Source organism: Gallinula chloropus, assembly GCF_964237585.1.
Source record: "Gallinula chloropus genome assembly, chromosome: 10".
NCBI lineage: Eukaryota > Metazoa > Chordata > Aves > Gruiformes > Rallidae > Gallinula > Gallinula chloropus.
This window is the reverse complement of record NC_140095.1, coordinates 20295102-20321821: the sequence shown is the minus strand read 5'-3', so window position 1 is coordinate 20321821 and position 26720 is coordinate 20295102. Positions and strand designations below refer to the sequence as shown.

The window sequence follows — 26720 nt, the reverse complement described above, 5'->3', positions numbered from 1 at the left end:
AAGACAAAGGGATTCTCAGAGTCAGGAAAAGCCAACAGAGGCACTCACACAAAAAAGAAAAAGCCAACCCTCCTTCCCCACTCCCACCCCTCTAGTCTCACTTCCTGAACCTGCACAGCTCAAACTGCAATTGCCAGGAGAACTTCAGAAGTACCCCTCCTCCTGCCAAAGCACCAGGGGTATTGTCTCCCCCAGCCCAGTACTCTCCATAATGACACAAGAATACACTCACTTGCAAGACAGCTGGTTGATGCCCTCGATGTAGTAGCACACCCCACCATTGACACAATAGGACTTGGCTGTTTCGTTGCATTTTCTTGCGTGCCCAGACCAGGAGGAGAGAGTTGTGGTTACTGCAGGGGAAAGAAACACACACACACACACACAGAAAGGATATACTGTTATTTCCTTTGTTGGGCAATTCTGTTTTCTTAGATGATTTTAAACTAGTGCATCTGCCAAAGTAAAAACCCCAGAGCTACAAACCTCAGCCCCTGCCTTTACACCCACGTTCACCTCGCCAGGTTCTGTAACTTGACCTTTCCTGTCCCAGCAAAAGTGGCCAAGTGAGTGAGGAGTTGAGGACACGCCTCCCTCGAAGCAACCAGCGTGTCAGGACAGCGTTTTTTTGGCAAGCTGCAGGGAAAAGTGCCCCTTTCTCACCTCTCCTTGCCCTCCCCTTGCACATGCATGCAGCTCTGCCCCAGCAGGCAGGCAGGAGGTTAGGGAGATGTGCTGCAGAGTCATGGTGACATGCTGCTGAAGTCTGATTGCCATCGTGATGCTGGACCAAGATCCAGAGATGCTGCAGGGAACATGTAACTGCTCCACACCTCTGCAGGGAGAGTAAGCTTTCAGAGCCAGGGGGTAAGTGCTGTTATCAGCCCCAGAACAGGTCCAGAGCAAGCAAGAGCAGCTCCATCTCTCCTTCTTTTATTCCTGTGCATGTCTCTGTCACGCCCCAATGGGGATGCCTTGAGAGACCAGTCAGAAGTTCAGCAGTTGAAGTCAACCAGCCCTGGTCCATGCTAAGGTGGAGGCAGCCAGCATGACTCAAGTTTCCTGGGATACAGATGTTTTTCCAAATTCAGATTTCTTTCTGGAGAAAAGCTTTCCAGCCACATAAGGTGCAAACAAAACTGATGGTGCTCTGCAGAACTTCACTGCAGTTTCTGTCTCTGAATGACTCAGACAAACCTACAGCCCAAAACAGAGTTCCTACAGGCAAGACAAAGGTTTCTAGGGAAGGAAAACCTTTTGTTGCAGCAACTGATACAGGTTATGAAAGCAGACCAGCTGCTGGGACTGCAGACCCATCTTCACATTGCCAAAAGAAGGGCTGGGCACTTGAAAGCATCTGCATTTTCCAACTAAAGAGTCAGTCTCATTGAAGATAGCCCCCCCTCCTGGACTATCCGCCTTGCTAATACCCTAATACAGTTACATCTCCACCAGTGTGGCTACTACCTACGTTCCAGCACCTTTTACACTGTACTTGAGGTTTCTGAGGAGATGCCCTCCTCCACCCTGCTTTCCAATGCACAAACACACGTCATGGAGAGGTCAGGGACTTCAGACCACCACTGAAGACTGAACCCCTCACGGACACAGGAGTTGAGGAAGAAGGCTGGAGCCAGAGCGGGAGTTTGTCAGAACCACTGGAGAAGCAGTGAAGCAAGCCAGAGCCTGCCCTGGAGGGAGCTGGGGCAGCTTCCCACACCTCAGGCAGCCCCCCAGGCTCAGAGGCTGCCCTGGTGCGTGTCCAGCTGACCCTGGCTGCAGCCCACACTGCCAGCAGCAAGGTCTCCACTCAGGCTGTAGCTCCAGCCCAGCACCTTCAGGGCACATCTGGGCACTCCCAGCACCCTCAGTCACTCCCCCTCGGGTGATGCTTGGCACAGAGCAACCAAACAGGCTTGTTCTGTCTCTCTGGCTTCTAGGACTCTCCAACTGCACGGGGTACACACCTCCCTGAACAAGGAGTTCCCTCTTGGGGCTGTGCACAGCAGGAGTATCCCACCCTGATACCTGCACAGGGCTGGAGGCAGAGCCAGGCAGAGCTCATTCTGCTTGAACCAATGTATTATCCAAACCCATTGTCTTCTGCTCCCATAGGGGAGTCAACGCCTTCCACTGTCTGACTTCCACTGTCTGATGGAGCCAGTGTTGTGCACCAAGCAGAGCTATTTCTATGCTTTGCCTTGAATAACCATCGCCTCTGGGGCTGTCTTTTCACAGCTAGACAGGGCAGAGTGACTCTGCAAAGCAGACATGGCAAATACTTCAGTGAAGACTGAAAATGCACATGGCCCTGGGACAGCAAATAGCTGCTCCCCTCCTAGGCATGGAACGCCAGCCAGCTGGGAGCCAAATGTGCAGAGTGAGATGTATGTACTGGAGTGTATGCTGGGGTTTTGAGCAGACCACGACTTGACCAAGCAACCAAAGCAGTCCTTGCAAAAAAACCTCAACTATGAAAACTCCCCAACTTCTGTAGGGAAATGCAGAACACCCTTCCAGATTAATGGGGACAAGAAGCCAAAGCCTTTGTAATGGCTTTGTAGGAAGTCTGTGTAATTTATACCTTCATGAGACAGTAGCACTAAGGCCAGTGGAGAGCTGTGGGTTAAGGACAGAGGGGCTCCAACTGTGTGTACCAGCACCTGGCCGTGCTTTGCAAGGCCTCTCCTTTAGCTACTGTTTGATTCAGCCACTTAAACCTGCATTAATGCCATTTTTAAACTGATCATGGAAATAGACCCTAGCCTGTCAGCACACAGCTGTGCCCCAGAACAGTTGGAGCCAGGCTGTGCATGGGCATGGGAAGCAGGCGAGCGGGAGCTGCCTGCTTTGCTCTGCAGCAACCTGTGGGCTGGTTGGGCTCATCTTGTGGCTGCAGAGCAACCAAGAGCCTGCCAGGGAAGTGCCAGGGAAGTGTGGGAATTGCCAGGGTGCAGGTAGACAGTCCCCAAGCACTGCCTGGCCAGCATGCAGCGTGGAAGCTGCTCCAGGTCTCTCACAGGGCCAGCTTTGCTTTGGAGTGCCTGCAGGTTTCTCCAGCAGTACCTAAAACTGCACAATGAGCAGGTCTCTGCTAAGGCTGCAAGCATATGGCACCAGGGCAGAGGGCATTAAAACTTCATGACCCAAAGCACAAGTGCAAACTGCAAAGCATGTGGCCGAAGAACAGCCTGCAGGAAGCTGTCACCCCTGCAGCCATCAGATGGACTGGCTGCTAGTGAGTGGAATGATCGATCTGGCAAAGTCTCCTCTCACAAATCCTACAGGAAAGGATTCTGGAGTGATCCTTCCCACAGCAAGGGAGGAGCAGAGAGGGAGAAATAAAAAGAACCTGGAAACCCCCCAGTAGAAAGCCCCTCAGATACAGAGGTACCCTTTCCACCAGAAAAGGTGGGCAGGAAGGCTCAGTGCTGTGTGATACTGTGATCCCAGCATGGATTGCAATGCTGACCAGCTAATGACCACATGAGATTCTAATCCAATCTAAACAGTTTTCTTCCTTTTCAACAAATAAAGAGGCTGAGATGAAGGAGGCTTGGAGCATGCCTGCTGTGTGCTTCTTGAAAGAGAGCTGTCAATGGAGATACACCCGCCAGAAAGATATGTGGCTGAGCAGTTCTCCTGGAATCTTCTTGTTAACATCATTATCTTTTACATCCCCTTTTCTCCCAAAGAGGCATGAAGTGCTTTAAAACTGAGTCACAGAATGGTATTGCCACGGTCCATTTGTTAGCAGCAGAGATGCAGCACAGGGTGCAGAAGGAGGCAGTCAGCCCAGCTTCCTGTTGAGAACACGTTATAAGAACATAAGCTGAGCAGTACTGGTCAAACCAAACCCCTGTCTTGTCTCTGGCAGTGTCCAGGAGGCAATGTGTACAGAAGAGGAGCAACACAAGCACGTGATGATAATTTTCCTCTGGCCATCTAGGGATGAGCAGCTCAGAGACAACCTAAGCCAGCTACAGCAGCTTTACATTCAGCAGCCTTTGGTGGATTTCTCTTCCATGAATGTGTCCAGCTGCTGTTCCAACAGATATAACCTTGAAGGACCCATAATCTTGGTGACAAGAGCTCCAGCATTATATAAACAGTGTGCAGACACATCTCCTTCTTTTACCCTCCTCCTGGCTCTGGTATTGGACAAAATCGCAACCATCCCCATTCACTTCCCCGCACAGCCAGCACCTCCTGCCCTAGCTGGAAGGCAATAATCTCCTCAGGAGCTCCTTACCTAGAGGCTGACCTGGCTGCTGTCCTTTGTGCCATCATGGTTGGTTCTGGTTTTCCCTTTGGAGCTGGTGAGACCATCCTGCACACACCCCACCCTGCTTTGTTCTCTGTTCCATTCACGGTAATTCCTAACGCTCATTTGAGTTTTGGTGCACCAGATAGAGACATTTACCTATTCAAACCCTGAAATCTCACTCTGGCATGGTAACACAGAGCCTGGAGCTTCCCAAGGTGCCTGACTGCTCTGGGATGCTGCAGCAGTTCATGAGGGCAGTAGCTGCAACTAGTTAGGGAGCAAGGATGGGGGGATCTGCCAGTTCAGACAGAGGGATGCAACATGTCTCCCTTAGAAAATGCTCAAGTTTGGCCCCCTCTGACACCATGTGGCTGCAGATCACAGACAATCAACGAGAAGCACGAGGCCAAGGGGAATTTCAGAGGGTTTCCACCACACTAGCAGGGTAATTCCCAGTTCACAAGTTCAGCTACTTCATGTTTGGCTGTATTCCTCCATCAGCCTGGGCCACTGGAAATACCTTTACAGACATCGACCTTGTCCTGAGTCGTCAGCAGTTCAATGATGGATGTGGGTAAAGTGAGCCTCACATTCATTTCCACTTGTGCATGTTCATTCACCTGCACCCTGAACACCACTCAGGTCTGCCTGATGATCCACAAATGCTTCCCCACAGCTATTTTACCTTAGATGCCACATGGTACCAGGCAGATTTTACTCCCTATTGGATGGTGTGGCAGAATAAGTCTTTCATTCAGCCTCCAACACAACTCCATCTATCCCAAATGACTTGGAAAGTTGTAAAATTACTGAGATAAATGGAGATCTGAATAAGCAAGGGAGCAGTTTTGGGTGCTAGCTCCAATCTGGGTGGAAAGGGTTTGACATGAACTCAATGTCGGTTGATGAGGGGCTTGGTGCAGGAACATCCCTCATGTACCAACTGCCTTCCAAAGTACTTCAATGAATTAAGGGCAAGAAACAGGGAGCATGGATGGGGCAAGAAACGTGACATTAGACCAGCAGGAATGAGCATGGTGCCCCTGAGACAGGGAGCCCTGCAAACACACAAAGCTCCTGAGAGGTGGGTGGAAGCCTAGACCTGCTTGCCCACCAGCAAGCCAGATCTCCAGCTGGTCTCAGTGCCAGGGCTGAGAACAAAGCAGAAGGGAATAAGGTGAGGACAGGGAGAAGAGGGCTGCCTTGTGATGGATGTGACTGCAAACCGTCCAAAGCCACGTGTTATCACTGCTGTCCTGGTCAGTGAGGACAACACAGCACAAGCATGGGGGATCCGAAGCACTGTAGTCATAGAATCATAGAATCACAGACTAGTCTGGGTTGGAAGGGACCCCAACAGAGCTCCAACCCCCTGCCACAGGCAGGGACACCAACCTCCAGGCCTGGAGCTACACAAGGTTGCCCAGGGCCCCATCCAACCTGGCCTTGAGCACCCCCAGGGATGGGGCACCCACCCCCTCTCTGGGCAGCCTGTCCCAGCCCCTCACCACTCTCTCTGCAAAGAACTTCCCCCTAATATCTCCACTAACCCTTCCCTCCTTTAGCATACAGAGCATCTGCTTGTCACTGCTCCCTCAGGTTGTTCAGGACTAACATCAGTGGCTGGGCAACAGAGTGGTCAGCTGTGGGCACTGAGGGTGCCATGAGGACTTCCCTTCACACAGCCTGTCTACACAGAAGGGCCATTAGTGCATTAGTGCATGGGTTCATGCCCAATTCCCCCCCCACATGTCACTTAACCTTTCCAAGACAGCTCACCAGCTTGCTCTCAGGCAGCTGGTGAAATACTCCCCTTGCAAAGAGTTAATTAACGCAGCTTGGACTATAAATTATAGTTAATTTTTCACAAACTACAGCTACTGTCGAGGAGAGCAGGGAGACAGCAAGAGTTTCGGGGCTCCTTTTTTATATAAATAATGTTGAATGGTGGGTTCATAGAGTACAGACACTTCACTCTCTCAATATTTAGACATTCAGCTAGACAGATGAACTCAGCTGGTTGGAGAGTGTATACAAATTGCCTGGTCTGTATATGCCTCATGTACTTACTGATAAAACACAGAATTGCTGAGGTTCCTCTCAACCGAGTTCATCCAACTGCTTGTCAGAAGAACTTAGATGAGAAGGTGTCTGGCCAAGCTTTTCCTCAGTCGTAGTGCTGGAATCCTGGCACAAAGCACACTAAATCCATGATTTACACTGATTAATACACTGAGGGACTGTTGATCCTAACCATTCTGCATGTTGCAGGTCTCTGTACGCCCGGAACGACACTCTCTGCTCTTCATGAACCTGATCAGAGGCTGGGTGCTCCCTGCTGCTGTCTGCACATCAAGTCAGATGGCCTCTGCAGAGTGGGGCTCACCTGGCAACGGCACTGGGCCCTCTGGAGCTCATAAAAATTCTGCTCCTGCATGTTTATCCATTTGGAAATGACCCAATAATTACCCCTGCACTTCACTGAAATACTGGAAATGTGTTCCTAGCTCCTGAGGGGATCATGAGGATGAATAGCTGAAGACCAGAAGTTCATCCCAAACTGCAAATGCCAGACTGCAGGACAGTCATCTTGGAGCATCAGACAACACAGGGGGCACTGCCCACATCTCACACCCACACTTTACACATTTCACCAAGGAGCAAGGTTAAAGGTTTCTGAGTGCCCAGGGACTGCCTGTTTCCACAGGACAGGTAGCTATTGCAGGGGCAAAGTCCTGCGTTACTACAAAGCTTCTAGTTGCTCCTTCAGATGTCTCCTGTCTTAGGAGGGAGCCCTTCCTATGTTTCTCTCTACCCCAGAGGTCCCAGAATGCATGTGTTAGCACTGCAGCATTTTATTCTCCCAAATCCCCACCATCAATTGTAAGAGCAGCAACATGATACATCAATGGGGGGATTTGTTCAACAAGCTAAAAAGCTTTTTCAGGGCCAGTGCCAGCAGGAGTGCTTTGCAGGCGGGACAGCTGAAGCCCAACAAGTGAAGCAACATGCCAGGATCACACAATGGAGGCAGACAGAGCATATCTGGTACACAGCTCACAGCCTCGGTTCTCCCAGAGGACATCAGCTCCCACCCTACACCTCCCAACATATGGCACATCTTTGGCAATGCCCTATCCTGACATGGCATCTAGAGTGGTAGGTGTGATGGGGACTTAAAAAACACACAGCAGGCAAAACAAGCTGTGACCAGGAGGTCGTGCCAGCTGACACTGTTCTCTCTGCAGACCCACACACGTGCCCCTCACGGTGCCATGCCTGCCTGCATGCAGGCTCCACTCAGTTATCACCCACTCCTCCAGCTGCAGGCTTCACATTACCCCTGCAAAGGCCAGCCCAAGGCTTACTTTTAGTCTAATACTGAACACTGCTCTGCCTGCACAGCCCTTGGGTGACAGCCTTGTTTTCACTCTGCCCGTGCTCTGGGCAGGCTGGGCACCCTCATCCCAAAGCAGCAGCACGACGCGCACACTCGCAGCATCACACAGTGCCTCCAGGCTGGACTGACTGGAGATCAGCCAACTCAGGCACAGGTCTGCCATGGTCACCATGACAGACAGACTGGACTTGAAACAAGGTTTTGGGGAACTGGCTGAACCTTAATTCCATGCTAAATCTTACTGGGGTATGTGCTGCAGCTTAGCTTCAGTGAGATGGGACCGGATGGGACCTACAAACCACATCAGAGTAAAGAGATCACTGAGCTGTTGTAATCATGCCTATCTCACCTTGGGGAGAGGAAGTAAGGAAAACATTCCCATCTCCCAGCCATGCACTGGGGGAGGTATTAAATGGGAGAGCCTGAACAAGTCTAAACCAGTGAGTCTGTAACCAGCCCAGTGACATCACTGAGATGACTGTGATGGAATCCAGGGACCCAAACTGGTGTGTGGAGAGTTCGACTTTATGTAAGAAAGAAGAGATGTTCCACCCTACCCTCTCACAGGGATCTCTAAAGGAGAATCAAGGAGAGCTTGTGGTGCCCAGCAGCTGAAGCCTTTTACAAGGTTCTTCAAGAAATCAGCTTTGATAAGGGTTTGGTATCTTTGTCCAGCATAAACCTCCCATCTCAGAACACCATATGGGTTGCTCTGAGACTTCTTACACGTTTGCCTCCATTGAAATGCTTCTGAACTTTGATGCTGGTTCCTGTTCTGTCTGCCAAGCTCTGCCTGGCAGAGTCTGGCTCTGGCCACAGACTCCCTCACCTTGTCAGCTGCTTCATGCTGCACAGTGACAGGATCACCTTACCATTCCAAGTACTCTGGATGTTGAAATGAACATAAAGGACCTTTTTTCTCTGCATCAGGGCACACGATCAAGTTACCCCATCCCTGCAAGTCCCTGCCTGTGAGCTGAGACACCGTGACCACCCAACTGCACAATCTGTGACAAACGGAAGACAACATGTTTGATTTAACACTTTTTCACTGTGGATGAAGCTACTGCAACTATCCTGTGCTTCCTGAGCTCAACAGGAAGACTCCTTGATACAAGTAACAGGCATGTCTTCCCTTCTGAGCCCCACTGCTTTCTGAAGAAAGCATCTCCAGGGCTGCTCTTGTCTGACAATGCTAAAACAGAAGCATACACTCAGAGGAAGATGTCAGGCAGTGCTACCACGTCAAAATAATGCAGCAGCATCAAAATACTTTTCCAGACACCAGATTTCTTTTCTGAACCTGTCCCTCAGAGTCTGGCTTGACCACGTGGTCCAAAGATGGTGTTAGAACTGACACTACACCCCTATGACCAGGCTAGCAACATATGCCAAATGGCTCCAGCTCAGCTGAAGGTGTCCACGCCACTAAACGAAGCTGAGTGGTACCCAGTGCCAGGCATTCACCATGTTGTGAGGGCATCAGGAACTCCAACTCTCTGTCCCAGTGGTCCCAGGCCTCACCCCAAGTATAGGGTGTCATCCACATGGGCTGGACAAGGTTGCAAGGCAGATTCGAATCCAGACAGCTCTCAAAATGCAGCACCATCAGATCTCAGATCTCCAGATCGTGCTGCCTTTGGTTCCAGATCCAGACTGGTATCAGGGCAGTCTCTACACCAGAAACATCATTAGATCCTTGGGTTTCTCCATAGTGTCATGAGATCTGTGAGGCCTATACCAAACAGTGCCCCTGTCAGAGGGAACCAGAGGTCCTGCTCCAGCCAGCATGCAGTCAAAAGGAACAGCAGGTGTGACAGAGATGCCATGCACATCACTGTAACAATACAGATGCTTCCAAGGACCTGTGGTACCAATCTGCCTTCCTGCAATCTGTAGCCTTGTGTCGGGTGCCAGCTGGGCATGGGAAGGTGCTCAGATGGAAAGCAGGGGGACAAAAATATACACTTCCAGAAAAAGTTACCCAGGAACAGAGGGAACACCTTGGAGGGCTGGGCTGCATTTTGAGTGCTGTCTGGTGTGCAAACCTGCCTTTTTTCAAGGATGCAGCCATGCCCAGAGGTCTGTGGCTACTGGAGCAGAGGAGCACGAAGGCAGGGGTGACTGGGATGTGGCAGGATTTGCTAGCAGCTACACTTAGAGATGGTAAGAAAGGCTTTAACAGTGCTCCAAGGGAGAAAGATGTAATACTCCACCCATTTTCCCAAGGCAGGAGTAGAAAAGACCTGAGCATCCAGGAAGGCATTGGGAACTCCAGAGGAAACACCAGTTACAAATATATATGCCAGGAACAACCATGGGTTGAGGCACATGGAGCTACACAGCATGATGGGTTCCACCCCCTTGCCCATAGGGACTGTCTGGGCCATGGAGATAACACAATGAGCTTCCTGAGGAGCAGGGTCCAACACCATTGCCCACCTTGCCCAGTAAGATGCCTGTGTCTTGGCACCATATGCCAAACAGAAGCCACCAAGAGCTGTGACCAAGCTGCCTGTGTGAGGAAGTCTCTCCTCCCCAGGGAACTGTAGCTACCACCAACTTTCCATGGTGGTTTCCCAATGTGGTATTTAAAACCCAGTGGATCATGAGAGGTGGAACAACCAACAGGTGCCAGACATGTTTTTGAATATGAACACTTAAAAGAAATGCAAGAATCTCACAAGAAGGAGTTCCTTGTGAGCTTTCCATATAAGCACACCTCACACCACATTCATTACCTCCCCATATGCTATACACATGTGCAATTCCACAATAGATCATCAATAACCATAAAAAAATCAGGGGTACTACGTATGCCTTTGAAAACAAATCAGAAACATCATAAAAAAGGAATGTAAAGGAAAAAAGACAATGACAACATTAACTCTGGAGACTTTACCTTCTCTCCACATCATTAAGAAAAACCCAGAGAGGCAAGGATGATGTTCCACAGAGGAAAGATGTTTTTTTCAAAAAGAGAAACTTCTGTGCAAGCCACATGGCATTTTTCCAGCCTCCTTTCCATAGCTGAAATTTGGCTTTTAGTGAAAATATCATATATCTCATGTGATGCAGATATGTAGCACGGACCTGTGCTGATGAACACAAAGGGAAAATCCCAAGGAAGGGAGGCAAGGCCATGGCATGAAAGGAGCTGCATCTCAGCATGATGTCCCCCATGCAGTGGAAGGTTAAGCATAACACAGAGTGAATTTTAAGTGCAGTCTTCTAATCAGAAAAGCTTTTAAATGATACCTGGGCAGCCCCTGCTGTGGCTGCAATTGGATTTCCTTTAAACCCGTAAGAGACTGAGCTTTCCAAGGAGGAAAACCTGCAAAGTGGGATTGTGAGCAGAGAGGCTGTGCTGTCAGCTCTGGGTGTGAGCAGCTTGGATGGAAACACAGCACAGGTCTCAGAACAGCTGCCTGGACCCCTGCTCTCCAGTGCCTGTCTGCCCCACGGGATCCCCACGGGCTGGGTGATGTGGTGTCTCTGACACAGAAACAGTGCCCAGCGCCAGAAAGACCTGAGCACCTGGTTTCTACACCTACACTCGTACACACACTTTGGTTTTTAATTTAGCGTGCCCAGTTTCTCTTGGATTTGTGATGACTGAATAGGAGGGGACACTAAAAAGCACAAATTAAATCAAATTAACCTTTTGGGGAAATCTATTCTTGCTCTCTGGAGACTCAAGAAAAATGTGGCAGCAGGGCAAAGAGGTATTTTCTGCAATTTTCTTCTGACTTATGCTGAGAAGATCCACATCTTTTTATTTCTTGTATTTCCTATAGCCTCCTTTGGTTTTCTCACCTACCCTCAAAAAAACTCAAACCCAACCCCAAAGACCCAACCCCAGAACAACACCACTTCCCCAATTCAAAGGCTGTAACAAGCACATCTTACAAGTATCAATGAAGTGAGGCATTGGAAGAGCCAGGAATGCTTAAAATCCAGCTGCAATTAAAAAGTAGCACATTCTTCAAGTTACTGTTACAGCAGTTACCCAACTTCTCCCTCTCTAAGACAGACACTAGCAATATACATCATGTTTTTTGAAAGATCAGTGGCTTTGGGAGAAATCAAAGAGCAGTAGTGATTAAAGGAGATTCCAGGAGGCAGTAAAGCATTTATGCAAAACAAATAAGGGGAGAGAATCTGTATGAGGGGAGCGGGGGGGAGAGGTACTTACACTCTTCTTCCATAACAACTATTTTAGTTTCTGAGGCTGGTAAGACTTGTGGTGCTTTCGTTGTTCCTAGGGAAATTAAGGTAAGAAAGTGGTGAACAAAATATCTGTTCTGAGCAGAGAAGAGCCGGCTTAACTACTGCAGGGAGGAAGAGAAGAGCAGGCGGTGCTGGGTGGAGCAGGCTGGGGGGCTACTGATGGGTTAGCACTACTTAGAGTACTCCAGGATGGGTAACACAGCAGGTCATCAAGTGCCCTGCAAGGGATGTCAGGGGGCACATCAGTCCCCTCACCGCCAAGGGCCTCGTGACATTTGGGTCAGTCATGAAACAAGGCAGGAATGGCTCAGGATTCACTCAGCAGGTGATGAGTGGGACAGTGGGAGGTTTTCTTAGCCCTGAGGGCTGTGAGAATGTGAAGAAGGGGTCACAGGCCGTGGCAGTGAGAAGAATGTGGAGCTTAAGAAAAGCTGCCAACACCTGAGGATCCTCCGTCCCACCGACACGTGCCGTGCTGCGGCACAGCGTAACGCTCCTGCAAGAGATGGAGGAACAGCAAACAGCCATGGGCTGTGGCCCAAGGCAATACAGGGGCCAAGCACACCTCCTCTTTAGAAACAAGGATACTGGGACAGGCTGGTGTCACCAGCTCCACTCAACCCACTGACAGCAACAGCTCCTTCCTTCAGAATCAGAGCCCCTCGCACCCTCTGGATGCACGAAGGAGAACGTGCCAGGGACCTATGTTGTGGTCAGAAATGGGTAAAGACCACCAAAGGGTAGAAGGAGAAAGAGTTTTTTATAATAGATTGATTTTCCCCACAGTGTTTATAGCAAAGTGGGGGGGTGAGGGGGTGGGATGGGGTGCGCCAGTTAAGGAGGCGTCTATAAAAGAAAAGAAACAGTCACATCTCAGCTGTGCCCTCATGCCCACGTGATACCAGCATTAGATTGCTCACTAACGAGAGCTGGGAAATGGGACATTCATATAATATACCTCAAAGTAACAGAAATCTGAAACCAGCACCAAAGCCCAGCATCTCCTCAGGAACTAACACCCTCCCAAAGCTTTTCAAAGCAAAAGCATTTGTTTCTGAGCTGTGCACCTTGTGGAAACCCCAGGATCGCAGAGGAGAGAAGAGGGGATGGGTTTGACTGGGGGATGTTTTCTAGGTGAGAAGGGGACACTGCACCCCAGCCACTCTCATTCTAAAGAAAAAAAATCTCTTTCCAGTGTGGTAGTTGTGGTGGTCTGCAACAGATCTGCCTGGCCAAACAGGTGCTCTTTCAAAACTGCTATCACCCAAACAGTGGTGGTGGACCAGAGCAGTAAGTACTTTGCAGTGGCAGCACTGCCTCATCAGCTGGTTTTTACCAGCAGATGAATCCCAGACCTTCATGTCCATGGGCCCGAGGGTCTCATGTATGAGCTCTTTCTCTGCCAGACAGGGCTTAAGAGGGCTCAGGACCCTCTGTCTCCAGCCCCTGCACCTCTGGAGGCAAATGGCATGTTGGGCTGAGGGCACCTGCTGCTTCATGACAGCTGATCTCAAGCCTCAGCGGTTCAGGCCACCTCTCACAATGCCATGTCTCTACATGGGCACCCAGAGATGCCCCCAGACCTCGTGTCTCTGTGTCACAAGACAGCTCAGGGCCTTTTGCAGCCCTGGCTTCCACTGCCTGTATCACAGCAACGTTACAGGACCTCCAGCAATACTCCCAAGCCGTGTCAGGTCAGAAAGTGTGTTTCCAGGAGACGGCCCAGAGCATCACTCCCAGCCAGCCTGTCTGGAATAGGCAGATGCACCAGGCTCCCAGGGATAGGGCAGCAGTAAAGTGGCAGAATATAATGCAGCAGAACATACAGAGAGAGCAATAGCTGGAGTGAGCTCCTGGGGAAAACAAGAAGGCTCCAAGGGGAAGTTGGCTCACATGTCTGCTCTGATTGACTGTTACAGACTGCCAGAACTTCACAGAGCAGTGATGAGGCTTATCCGCAACGTGGTCAGCGCTAAGGAGCCTGGAGAAGAATGCAGGCAGGGACAGAAGTCAGCACACATGTGGATTCAGAGACGAGCAGGTGCCCTGGGGATTTTTCTGCTGAAAGATATCACAGAGGAAGGGAGCTTGAAGAAGTGATGAAAGCTGTCAAGGTCCCAAGCATGCCCAGCAGTGATTGAAGAAGGGGACCCCCAGACAGTGAGTGCCTGGGCACAGATGAAACTCTGTGTAGCTGCAAGGAGGTGAAACAAGAATGCACAGGGGTGACAGAGCTGCAAAGGCCTACCACAATCACTGTCATCTTGTTTACCTTTGCAAGGGACTACAACTAGTATCCAGCTGCTGTCCTGACAGGTTGACCTGCCAACAGCAGCAGCAAGGTGTGAGCAGCAGAGGGGCTGAGGGCAGGTTTGCAAGGCAGCTGAGGACACGGGCTGGTGGGGCACTGCTACAGCAGGGCACAGACAGCAGGTTATCTCCGGGGTCTGCATACCTTGCAGCCCACAGTGCCCACAGCCAAGAGGTACAGGCCAGATCTTTGGGTCTCTCTGGCTGCTTTTCAGGTCTAAGCACATTTCTGGGTAACTCTGGTGCATCCTCATACCCCTGTGACCCCAGCAAGCACCCACCCTTGCCAGGCAGCACACCTCCTCGCAGAGGAAGGGCCGAACCACGACAAGCCTGTGAGAAGGGGCAGTTCCACGCTGCTCATTTCCCTGGAGCCATGGGCAGCGTGTGGCATTGCAGCCCCACAGCAGGGCTGGGCAGTCACACTCTTCCTCTTGTGAGAGGGGATTGCTCGGGATGGGGCTGGCTAAGTGCAGGAGGCAGATGGGCTCCGGTGCCCGCGCACGCTGCGTGTGGGGAGGAGGGGGTGGCACGCAGCTCCCAGGCAAATGGGAGCAGTTTCCATCGAGATGGGGCAGCCAGAGCGTGAGCTGGGAGAAAAGGGGGGGCACTGCCTCAGCTGGCATACTCCAGAGGCCTCTGCTGCCATGGCCAGGAAGGAGCACAGCAGAGGAGCACGGCTGACTTCGTAGGCGTGAGCATGAAGGTCGGAAGGTCTTTCTCCTGGCTCTGCCAGCACGGGGCTTCCACTGCAGGGAGGGGGCTACGTACCACTGCAGCTTCATGGGGTGAACAATGCAGGGCTGCACACCCTGCTGAGGCAGAGGTGAATAGAGGAAATAATGCCAGAGAGCATCAGGAGAAAGTCACCTCCCTTCATGTTTGACTCGTGCTGATCAGAGCAGAGCAACAACAGTGGGTCACACCAAAGGGCTGCAGAGCCCAGGCTCCTGTGGTGATCTACTGTGAATGGCAGGAGGAAGAACCTGGGAAACAGCTTGTACAGAGCCACCCCTCCCCTTGCTGCACTCTCTTGGCTTCTGGCATCCACTGTAGGGACTTTCTGAGCTGGAGGGTGCATCCAGACCATCATCTTAAGCAATATAATTATCACGAGCAAGATAATAATAAAATCACCTAACCTCAGACTCCATCCACTGAGCTCTAAGAGATGGAGCACACACTCTAGGATGAAAACCAGAAGCAACTTCACTCAGCTACAGTTTAATTACTTTTCTTCTGGTGAGTTTTTCTTCTCAGAAATTCTTTTAAAAAATAAAACATCAAGCCCACCAGATTTCTTCCCTCCTTAAACCTTTTAAAAAAAAATACATAGACTGCAAGTTTATTTAAAATTTAAATTAACCACATTGCCAGTGACAGATAACAAAGATAAACATTTATGCTAAGCTGCATTTTTCTTATCTCTGAAGATTGTTTTACTCGAAACCCTGAAAGCATGAAACAAAATGCAAGACAGGTCATGTGTAGAACCTCCTGCTTGCTGCTTGAATGGCAGACAGCTCGAGACATTTGCTGGCTTCTTCACTTACCACTTTTCACATTCAGGCTGCCTTTTGCGGTGTCTTTCCCTAAAACGTTCTCGGCTTCGCAGCTGTACTCCCCAGCATCTTCCAGCTTCACCTTGTTGAACTGCAGTCTGGAAATCTTTCTGTTGAAAAGTACAGCAGACATTTCTTACTCGACTGCTAACCATCCTCATCAACCGACAAAAATTCCTGGTCCTGGTAGGCTGCCCATTTCCTCACTCTTTCCTGAGAGGATGGGCTGCCTGAGCTCATGGTCAGGATTTGGATGAGACCCTTCATGTCCACTATGGTTTCCTAAAGAAGCAATTCCCTCTGGACCTGCCTCTCTTAGTGTGGTGCCATGGTTTGGTACGACACCTGCTCTCAGACACAGTCTTGCAAGGGGTGGAGATGGAGGGTCCCAGCATCCCAGCACACAGACTCCAGCACTGGAGAAAAGCTGCTCTGCTGACAGCCAGGGGGATCTGCCTGTGAGGAGATCTGGAGGTGACACACACATTTGGCCTCTTCCTCAGCAAGTGGCTGAGTGGCCCAGGGCCTCACTGGCTGTGTTCAGCAGTGCCATGCACCCAAACACAAACATGCACAGGGTGAGGGGAACTCAGCCCCTTCCAGCCTGCAGACCAAAACCCTGTGGTGTGACCTAGACACCTAGCTTGGAACCTCACCCGGGCCAGCAAGCAGGGTAAACACTTAGTCTCCCCCAAAATGCACACCTCCAATGCACTGCAAACATGCAGGGCTGACTGTGCACAATCATTTTATCAGCCAGAAGTGCTTAGGAAGAGGAACAGAAGATGTACAAAGTGAGGGCTGCCTGTGTCACCCATGCAGGCTGCTTCCTGGGAGAGGGACCTGCCCTGCAGCAGAGCTCTGTGGCACGTCAGGGAAGATGAGCATCCCTTTTCTGACTAGCTATGAGGGATGTCTCATTCTCTGGGATGTTTCTCTAGCAGGCAAAACCTTTTGTTTCCTACTTTACAAGAGCCTTTAACACCCACTGAGTACCACTCGTGAGACCACAATGGGACTTCCACATTAGGCCCTCGGTTTTACCAGTTTTCCCTCTGTTTTTGCTGTCTTACCAAACCCATCCTATGTATTCTTGTGAGAACTTTCTTCTTTCTACCCCAAGCTTTTATCTCAGGTCTGTGTCATACAGTCAATTTATTCAGAGACTCAAAAACACTGCCAGCTTTAGAAAGAGGTCCCAGTGGCCTATGCCACTGAAGACAAATACAACTCCTTTTATGTGGGAAATAATCATTAGCTTTGGACATATTTGCAATGTTACATGTGTCATCGGAGATGGAATTTTCTTTGGGCTGTGCAAATCATCATCCATAGGAAGTCCTTCACTGGCATCTTTTTGACACCCTGACATGCTGTCCTACTGGGACCCAGGGCGCAAGGACACACTGTGAACATCTCACTAGCTATATTAGTAAATTAAAAGCACTTGGAGACAACTTGGTAGAGCTCCCAGGATACAGGCACTGCCCTGTTTACAGGATGCGGTCAAGTGTTCAATTGCCCAAGTTTAGGCCCCATGAGGACCAATTTTTAAATGAATGTTGACAATATGCAAAGATCTCTTGAACGCCTCTAGTCCTAGGCCTCCCCTAATCCACTGTGCAAAGCCCATTCTTTGGGTCAGTATTTTCCAACATGGGTTCCTAGGCAAGCAGAGTGGTGCAAAGCTGCCTCAACTCCCAGTGCTGTACATGCCTGGAGCTACACAAGGTTGCCCAGGGCCCTATCCAACCTGGCCTTGAACACCTCCAGGGATGGGGCACCCACCCCCTCTCTGGGCAGCCTGTTCCAGCCCCTCACCACTCTCTCTGCAAAGAACTTCCCCCTAATATCCAATTTAAACCAATTCAAACCTTCAGTTCTGCATCTTGCTGAGGGGCTGTGATGGGTGCCTGATGGAAGCGTTGGGCTGCAGTGCCCAGCCCAGGGCCACACTCCCCACTCCCTCACACTTGGCAAAGGGGCCAGGTGAGCTCCTGGTACTACTGTGTGCATCTCCAACAAGACTATCCCCAGCCATCGCTTTCCCTCAGCTGCCTCAACCCCCTGCTGACAGAACACAGCACTGGTTTTATAAACCACCACTGCAACAGGCTTAGGAAGGCTCTAGCCCAAAGTCCCAGAGGAAACACCACCTTCACACACTAGCACGTAGCTGCAGCGCTGTGCCATGCAGAGCTCAAGCACCAGTGAACACGCTGCCTTCAGCTGCTGCAGGACAGGTATCTAACGATAATTGGCTGCACTGCCATCTCCCATGCACAGCACGTTTCACCGTATGTCATAGCTGGAAAAATCCACTATGGCATTAAAATATCACCTATGTATGTGATCTTTTACAGATCAAGGGTTTTAAGTCCCAAAGATACAAATTAGTAAGTGATTAGTGACACAAAAGGCTAACAAAAGGGGACACGCTTGACAGATTTATCTCCAAGAACAGGATGAGAGACATTTGGTCTTTTACCTGGAGCTGGGGAGGGATGTGAGCAGAATGAAAAGCAATGCTGGCATTTATAGCACATCAGCACCAAGGTGAAACCAAAGAGGATTATTTTGGTTTAATGCACAAGACTGTCGTACTGTCGAAAGAGCTTGGTTTTGTTTTCCATCACTGTCTGTTAACTTCTCCTGGACTGTAAGATCCCCTTGAAAAAACCATCAAGAGGGTTTTTTTCCTTGCTTTTCATACCCTGGACCAACGGTGCAGCTATTCCCAGTCTCCACACTATGCTATATCATGTCAGGCAACAGACTTGTGGTTCAGGAATGAAGGGTACAGACAAGGATCGGGTTTAATGTGGAGCACAGCCACAGTAAAGAGAATTTCCCCATTTGAGGAAGCACTGAAACAGAAATACCTTGTTCCACAGCATGTCAGATGTGTCTTAATTCACAAGTCATGGCTGTGCACTACAAGGACTGAAGGATGTAATAGACTCTACCTTCCTTCATCTCTGTGGTGCAGAGAAAAAGATGACCCGTCTGTCTCTGTCCTGTTTTACTTCCTTCAAGTGCTACTGAAATATCTCAAAACTGCCTGAAAATGGGTTTTCCAACTTTGGTTTTCCCCCTGTTGCCCCAGGTACTTTGGCCACTGGAGGACTGTGGCACATTTTTACAGAAACCCCAAGTAGCAGCACATGAGGAATGACATCGTGCACAGGAGTTACGTTGGGCACAGGAGTGAGTTTCATGTCAAGTGCCCCTCTGCCCTCCTGGGCAGTGTGTTTCCTGGGGATGCCACCCCCCAGAGAGCCCGCTCACAAGGGTGCCAGAGGATGCCATTCCTCTGGAGGAAGGCACTGCCCTGGGGTGTTTTCTCAGTGAAAGGGCCGGGGTCACTGGCACATCCCATCACTTCGCTGCAGTGCAACTCTGCTGACATTTCTTTACTCCAGGGGAAAAACTGCCTCATTGTCTTTCCTGGCCCTCAGCGCCTATGACTGAGCCACGCACTAATTATCTTCTCTAGTGCCAGCAGAGGAATAAGCCGTGGGGAATATGTTGTCTGCAAGCTCTGGGGGATAGGATTCACAAGGAGACCTTCAGCCTGGCCAGAAGACAATCCCCCAAAATACCTCTCTGGCCAAGAGAAGAGGATCCCACCAGGGCAGTTGGGAGCAATGGGTAAATCACCCTCTGCAGTGCCAATCTCCAGACTGCAACGGGGAGCAAGATCAGCCCTTGGCCGGGACCTACACAAAGATGCTGGCAAATTCTGGCTGGGAAGGCTGGCCTCATCTGCTGTAATTTAGACATCTCATAGTTAGACATCTAAATGTGAACTGGGGCCCCGAGGCTCCAGTATAGTCAGAGGAAAAGCAACATGCTCTTCATCTCAGCCAAGGGGGAGCTTTTCATGACAGGAGTCATGTTCCCACCAGCACTTCAGTCAAGATTGAATCATCTACTGCCAAGTGGAAATAGGACTGTCTTCCCAGGTCACCTCCTTGCAAAGCCATTCATCTCAGAGTGTGTGAGCAGGACAGCAGCAGCCACAAGCTGCCTCCAAGACACCTACATTCCCCCAAGGACTCGGTGTTCCCTATGCAAGTCCAGCTGTATCATTCAGAACAGAAATAGCTCTAGGATTACTACTGTTGTAGTATTTTATCAGTCTCCTGAAAATAGGGTAGCTAACAGATAAGTAATAAAGAAGTCAAGGACTTAACTGATGCAGGGAATTTGAAGAGCACGCCATATGTGGCCCCTAAATCATCAATGCAGAACACTGCACATAGTAAACACACCTGAGATCCCTGGGAAAGAAAACTCCCAAATGTGACCCTGGCAGAGGACACACTCGACACGCTGCTGTGGTTTCCTCTTAACTCCATTCCTCACTGTTTGCACAGGGTGCTGGTGGCAGGAGGCATGTGGATACTGCAGAGTGCAGAAAGACCAGCGACTGCTGTAAGGTGTACTGCTCACACTGGTGCCAAAGATGGAACTGGTACCTGTGTGCTGGCCTGGCATGCTGCACCGTGGTGCATTTGCCCTGAGCAGGCAGGTTAATGATTGGCAGGAAGATTCAGGATGTCCAACTCTTTGGCTCACGGTCAGCAAGTGTTGTCCAGCAACTGCAAAGTGTCAGGCAGCCCCAATGTTGGGACAGGGGCTCTCAGTGCCTGGGCCCTGGGAAACATCCCCATCTTCCCCAGCACACAGTGGGATAAAATCAAGTGGAAGAGATCCTTGCAATGCCAGAGTGCAGATGGCCACGACTAAGCACCTCTGTCAGAAGGCTAGAGGAGGCAGCCAGGAGCATCCTCTCTGCACAGATGGAAAACACCCCCATTGCTTCCCAGCCCTTCAAGGACAGAGCAGCACAACAGAGCTGGGCAACCGGCTCTGCCTTGCAGCACTTGAGACAAACAAGTGGCTGTGTGCTCACTGCTGTACGCTCTGGGGCATGACCTGCCCAGCACAGGGTTAACTTCAGGAACAGCAAATGGGAAAGGGAAAGAAAAGTGTCCTCAAGCAAAGCAAATCAAGTAAGAGGTGTAAGGACAGGAAGGTTCAGACTTTTCAGCTCAACCATCATCATCCCTTCTGCAGTGGATGAAGTCATCCTTCCTTTTCCCTAACACCATCATCTGCCCCGCTCACTGTCTGACCTGCTGGGACTGTGGAAGAAGTAGGCATGAGAGACAGCTCATCTCATTGCAGGTGCCAGGACAGGACCAACCATCCCCTGACCCCCTCTGCCTGCTTTCTTGTACCCACATCCCCAGATGCTAAAGTGCTGTTCTGACCTGAGAAGCAGATTTGCCCTTTCTGTGCCCAGCAGTGCTCCTGTGTCTGTGTGCCCAGGCTTGGGACAGGCTGATTTTAATAGGGTGACTTGTCCAGTCCTCAATTTCCAGAGCTGCCCTTGACACTGGTATCAGAGTGAGAGCTGGGCTCCCTTTGGGGTCATGCAATGTCAACAAAAGGGGAAAAGATCGATAAGTACACTCCAAAGAGCAGGATCACTTGCACAAGCCCCCTCCAGCCCCAAATTCAGCCTGGGGCTGCATCACTGAGCTGCTGGGGATGTTCTCACAATAGGAAGAGGTGTAGGGCAACAGCAGCAGTGTACTGCAGCCACACACCTGCCCCTGCCACCGACTCTGTGGGCGCTCCCAGGGCCTGAAATCAATAGATACGTAGAAGCCGAGTTTTGGGTTAGGGCCTCTGCACACACCCCATGTCAGCACCAGGTCCCTTGAATTACCTGTCCTGGAATTCAAGGCAATTGATCAATCCCACCACAATGCCAGAATCTGAATTTCTTCAGTCTGTTCTACCCATTCCCTCATCCAATTAGTCCTTATCTCAAATTCCTTGAGCCCCACGTTGGGCGCCAAAAAGGACTGTGGGAAAGGAGTGTGGGGGGAAAGTGTTTTAAGATCTGGTTGTGTTTGTTTTAAGATCTGGTTGTGCTCCCAACTCCAGTTTTTCACTGTTCTTTGTAGTGTAGTTTAATAAACTAGGTAGTTTCTCTCTTCTTCACTGGGTTGAGTCTGTTTTGCCCATGTCATTGCTGACAGGATGATCTCTCCCTGTTCTTATTTTCTCTCCTGAGCCTCTTAATATATATTTTCTCCCCTGTCCAGCTAAGAAGGGGAGTAATAGACTAACTTTGGTGGGCGTCTGGCCTCCAGCCAGGGCTAAACCACCATAAGTCTCCATCTCTGGAGACATTCAAACCCCATGGTTCTGGATGCTGTCCTGTGCAGCCTGCTCGAGAGGACCCTGCTCTGGCAGGGGGTTGGACTAGATGATCTTCAGAGGTCACTTCCAAACCCCACCATTCTGTCATTCTGTCTGGGGGGAGCCCAGAGATGAGCAGAGCCAGGCCACAAATACTCAGATCAGGAAAAAGCATTTGGGAGAATAAAGGTCCTGGGAAAAGGATGGGACCTTCAGATGGACAGAGCAGGACCCCTCCAAAAGCTCTGCAAAACATCCCCCCATGGTGGTACCCAGCACTGTGCGAGAGATTCGGTTACAGCTTTGGGGTTCCTTTCTAACTTTGGTGCCTTTGGGCATGCCACTCTTTTCTTCCCAAGGCATTTTTCTGCAAGGGGTACACGTCTCAGACCCTGACACCGGTGCCTACGAAGTTCCAGGGGGAGCTGGCAGACTCATGCCTGTGGGTACACAATGCACTGTCACAGATGAACTGCCTGCAGCCTCAGCCTCCCCCGGGCAAAGCATTTTACCTGGAGGAATGGCATTTCAGCTCACGTGTCAATGAGTGTTTTCAACCTAAACTGTGACATTTTGCAACTGCAGTGGGCTAAGGTCTGCAGGGAGAGATTTGGGGACTTGTAAGCAGACAACTTCAGTGGGAAAAAAAAACCCCACACAACATTTCAGGACCATAAACTTCCCTCCACCTCAAAGTTTGCACACACCAGCAGCGGAAGCAGCCTGGCATCTGGCCATAACCTGTGTAGCCACTGTAACTCACTCCAGTTTGATTAAATGCCCATTCCCTGAATCTCTTAGGAGCCTCAACTTGCAAAGTTCGTGGATTGTTCTATCTCAAGACCCAACTGCTTCTCCTTTCAGTTCTCAAATTCCCTGGTTCAGTCCCAGGTGCACTAGCCAAGATGATGTCCATCATCTCCTTTAAAACAACAAACAGACAAACAAAGGACATGCTCTCCTTCACAACCCCCTCCAATAAAGTGCCTTCATCAGCTAAAACCAAAGCCCAAATATCGGACAGTTATAACAACATCATGAGAGTTAGCAAGGCAGAAGCTCCCCTGGTGATTATAACAACACCGGTGCTTGAGAAGAGTCGTAGCTTCAAGGCATCTGGAATTGCTCTTGCAAGACCCATTGTCAAATGAGCTTTTTCCTTTGTTTAAAAATGTCAGCCTGAAGACCCCTGCCAGAGTGGTGGTATAGCCTGCTTGGGTTCACTCTGGCTCCCACAAGGTTTCAACAGTTCTCTTTGCCCCTCCTTGTCTCCAGGCTTAATTAGGAAATCATTTATCTTTATTGGCACTCTCTTTCCCCTGCTGCTTTGGCATTATTTTTTTTTTTTTTTGCCCTCATTCCAGAGCAGTGAGCTGTACAGGGGAGACCACAGCCCCATTCATTGTGGGTGGGGAATAATCTACAGCAGGGAGCTATACAAGGAAGACCCCAGCAATGAATCTGCCCCAACTAGCACTGCCTGAGGGACTACTGTACAGAAACAGGAGAGGAGGGTATCCCTTGGCTCCACTTACAGGCTAACAATAGGGATTCCTGGTGATACTGAAAGTAGGACACTACTCCCAAGGGATGTCATATGGTCAGCCTGTCCCAAACTGAACTGCCAACCCTCTCCAATCTAATGATACGCCTACTTCATCACCCCAGCAATCTCCATTGGTAACAGAGCACACAAAGAGAAGAGGCTGTAAGGACAGCCACAGCTAGGAAACTACCAAGCTCTTGGACTCCTCCTGACTCCAGCTGGAGATCTACATGTCTCAAGGTTGAGCCCTGAGCATGGCCTGAGGTGGGGTAGGTTCTCCACACCTCCTCAAAGAGCAGCTCCCTTGGCTTTCTCCACAACTGGAATTTGACCATTTGCCAGGACAGTCAGGGAGTCAAAGCTCAACCTTAACTTACTGGGAGGCAGCGACTGTGAGCAGATCTCAGCCATACTGAGCAGAAAGCAGCATTGCTTTGGCACTCCGCTGTGCTGCTCTTCCACTATGGCATGCAAGTCTTTCTGGGTCATTTCTCCAGGTTCCACATCAACTGTGTTTTATTTCAATTGTGCTGGAGATAAAATTCCAGCCAATAATTTCTTCCACCTTAAAGAGAAGTTTCCTCTTCACGCAAGCCAGGCTTGCCTCAGCCTGTTACTAATTACAGATGGAACATACAGTTCAGAGAGGAGGAATCAGAATTGTTCCCCTCCCTCCAGCAAATACCAATCGGGGAAAAAAAAAATTACTCCTGTGCCTGATGGCACCAAGAGTCTCACCGGTGAGCTTAAACAACAAAAGGAAAGATGATTGATGGGAAAGCTGAAGACCTGACATGCAGTTAACTGCTTCTTTCCTCCTTACACTTCCCTTTTTTTCCAAGAGATCTCCAACTCTAGGAAGGCCAGTGGGACCCAAGAGGAAACCCAGGCAGTAGAGAAGTGACTCACAGAGGGCAACCAGCTGCTTCTTGTCTCTGATCCTAACCCTCTGCGTGTTGTCTAAGGACTGACGAGTTGCAGACACAGTGTCCAATGCAGAGCTGTGCCTAGTTCTGCCGGGGACTCACGGGGCCAAGGGGAACACTATGGACCACACCTCCACATCCTGGCAGGGCTCATTTTCCTGGATCCAGCAGAAAACTCCATTAGATCTGTGGATCAAACTCCTAAAGAAACAATCCTGTGCACCTGCACAGGTGCTGCCTTGTCCACAGAGGTTTTTTCCTTGTGTATTTTCTCTATGAAAGTCCCTCCCCAGTGCTCTATTTCTGGCCCTCTGGAAAGGACACTCTACTCTGAACTGAAAGGAAGAACAGAGGATTATCTAGAGACCAGTGTTATCTAAAGTGGAGCCAGATGTGTAAGCCCCATTATTCTTGTATTAATCATCATAGAGTAGGACTCCCTTTCCGAGCTGCACAGTTTAGGATGCTTATCCTTCCCTGGAGTCCCCTCCTAACACACTGGAAGGAATGATACACACCCATATCCCATGTCCGGTTTGGGGTCCCTCCACTAAACTTAGCCCCACTAGCTACTTAACAGAGATGTGCAGATCCAGGAGGGCTTCCTTGACCCTCAGGTGAGTATTCACAAAGGGTATTTTAACGTGACTTGCACGTGGCCCAGACCGAGCAGAGGCAGGTCTGTTCCTGTGCCCTTGAGATGTTTTCAAGCAGTGACACCTGGCAAATGCAGTGGAGAGACAGCTAAGGATGCCACATTGGGTGTGCACAGACCCTCCAGATCTACTGGCAGAAGCATTCCTGCACTGATGACTGTTCAGTGAGGGGCAAATGGTCATCAAAGGGCTATCTTCTCAGAGCTGCCCCAGCTCAACAGCTGCTGGAGTCTGGTCTCTGTAGCCAGTCCCCAGCCTAGCGACTTCTCCATGTGACAGCACATCTGAAAGGCAGCAGGGAGCTGGGCAAGGATGGGAAGTGGGGGACGTCTTGGTCTGACACCTTTCCTGTTGTGGAGGAGGCAGGTGCTCAGCTCTCTTTAAAATGTTTATCCTTGGCTTTATTTTGCCAGCAGGAAGCACTTTTAGCACGCACACGTCTTTGGCCTGTCACTGGCAGGCTGCGAGCCAGTGTGTTGCCATGGAAACTGGTAAATGCAAAATTATGACTTGACAGCGGTGTCCTGAGGAAAGAGGATCAGTGTTCTTCCATATGTTCATGTCCCTGACCCGGGCAGTGCGTGCCCCCCCTGCACCGCTGTGGGTGGGATGCCGTCCTGTCACAGCTTCGTGCTGGACGTGGGGTGCCAGGAGGCAAACAAGGGCTGTGATCTCTGGGAGACTGGCTGGGAAATGCTGCAAGAGGCGCCTCCTGCCATCACCAGGATCCCTCCCCAGAGAGTTCTGCTGGGTGCTGGGGCCGATTTCTCTCCAGCTCCAAGGGAAACAGCTCTGCAGCAACCCTGTGATACCTCAGGGTCCCACCAGCTAGCTGCACGCCCACAGGGATGCCGTGTCCACACAGTGTGGAACAGCACCCCTGGGGCATCCCAGCTCCAGCACCCACCAGTAAACAAGACAGGCAAGGGCCACGGAAACACAGAGGGCAGCAGAGCAGAGGCAGGCACAGCCCTGCCCCGACCCTGCTGCCTGCCCTTCCTTTGCAGTCTGCATCCACCAGGCACAAGCCACTCGGATCAGCTGGCATTTCCAGCCAAAGCCTCCCACTGACCACTTCTCATCCCAAAGCAGCCACAGCTCCCACAGCTGTTACAGAGGTAGCCAACCTAACAGGACTGAAATTAAACTAGAGCACAGAACAATGACATACTCTGAGCACTGACTGATTTGTCTAACTGATGTTGTAGTGGCTGCTAATTTTAAAAATGAGTCCTCAAGTCCATGATGAGAAGAGGTGAGCTGCTCTTCACACTCTCAGACATAATGTACATTAGCAAAGAGTTTGTATCAAGTTTTCCAAGGGCTCAGGCAGCTGCGTTGAGTTTGCTGCTGGCAAGGTCAGGATATGTGAAGCATAGCCATGATTATGGAATAACTTTACATTATATCATCATCATATGCAAATATTTGGCCTTGAAAAATATCACCAGGGAACCACTTAAGTCAGTTTCCAGTGACAGCCCTTCAGTTCCTTCACTGGGGCCTGTGTCCCCCTGTGCTTTGGTGGTGCCTGCTGGAGGCAGGCCTGAGAACAGCACTCTCTGGAGCCAGCTGCCCCAGAACTTTGCTGTGTGGGGAGTCTG

The 26720-nt window shown here is 50.3% G+C and overlaps 1 protein-coding gene across 1 annotated transcript in view; it reads right to left on the bottom strand.

The window, feature by feature from the left end:
- Positions 1-26720, bottom strand: part of NRG2 (neuregulin 2) — a gene marked incomplete at its 5' end in the record, with an annotated part of 161131 nt that overhangs the window by 32865 nt on the left and 101546 nt on the right. The window contains 3 exons of the mRNA XM_084268740.1: positions 233-353; positions 11863-11928; positions 15761-15879. Coding sequence (XP_084124866.1) covers positions 233-353; positions 11863-11928; positions 15761-15879 — 306 coding nt within the window. The remainder of the gene's footprint in view (positions 1-232; positions 354-11862; positions 11929-15760; positions 15880-26720) is intronic.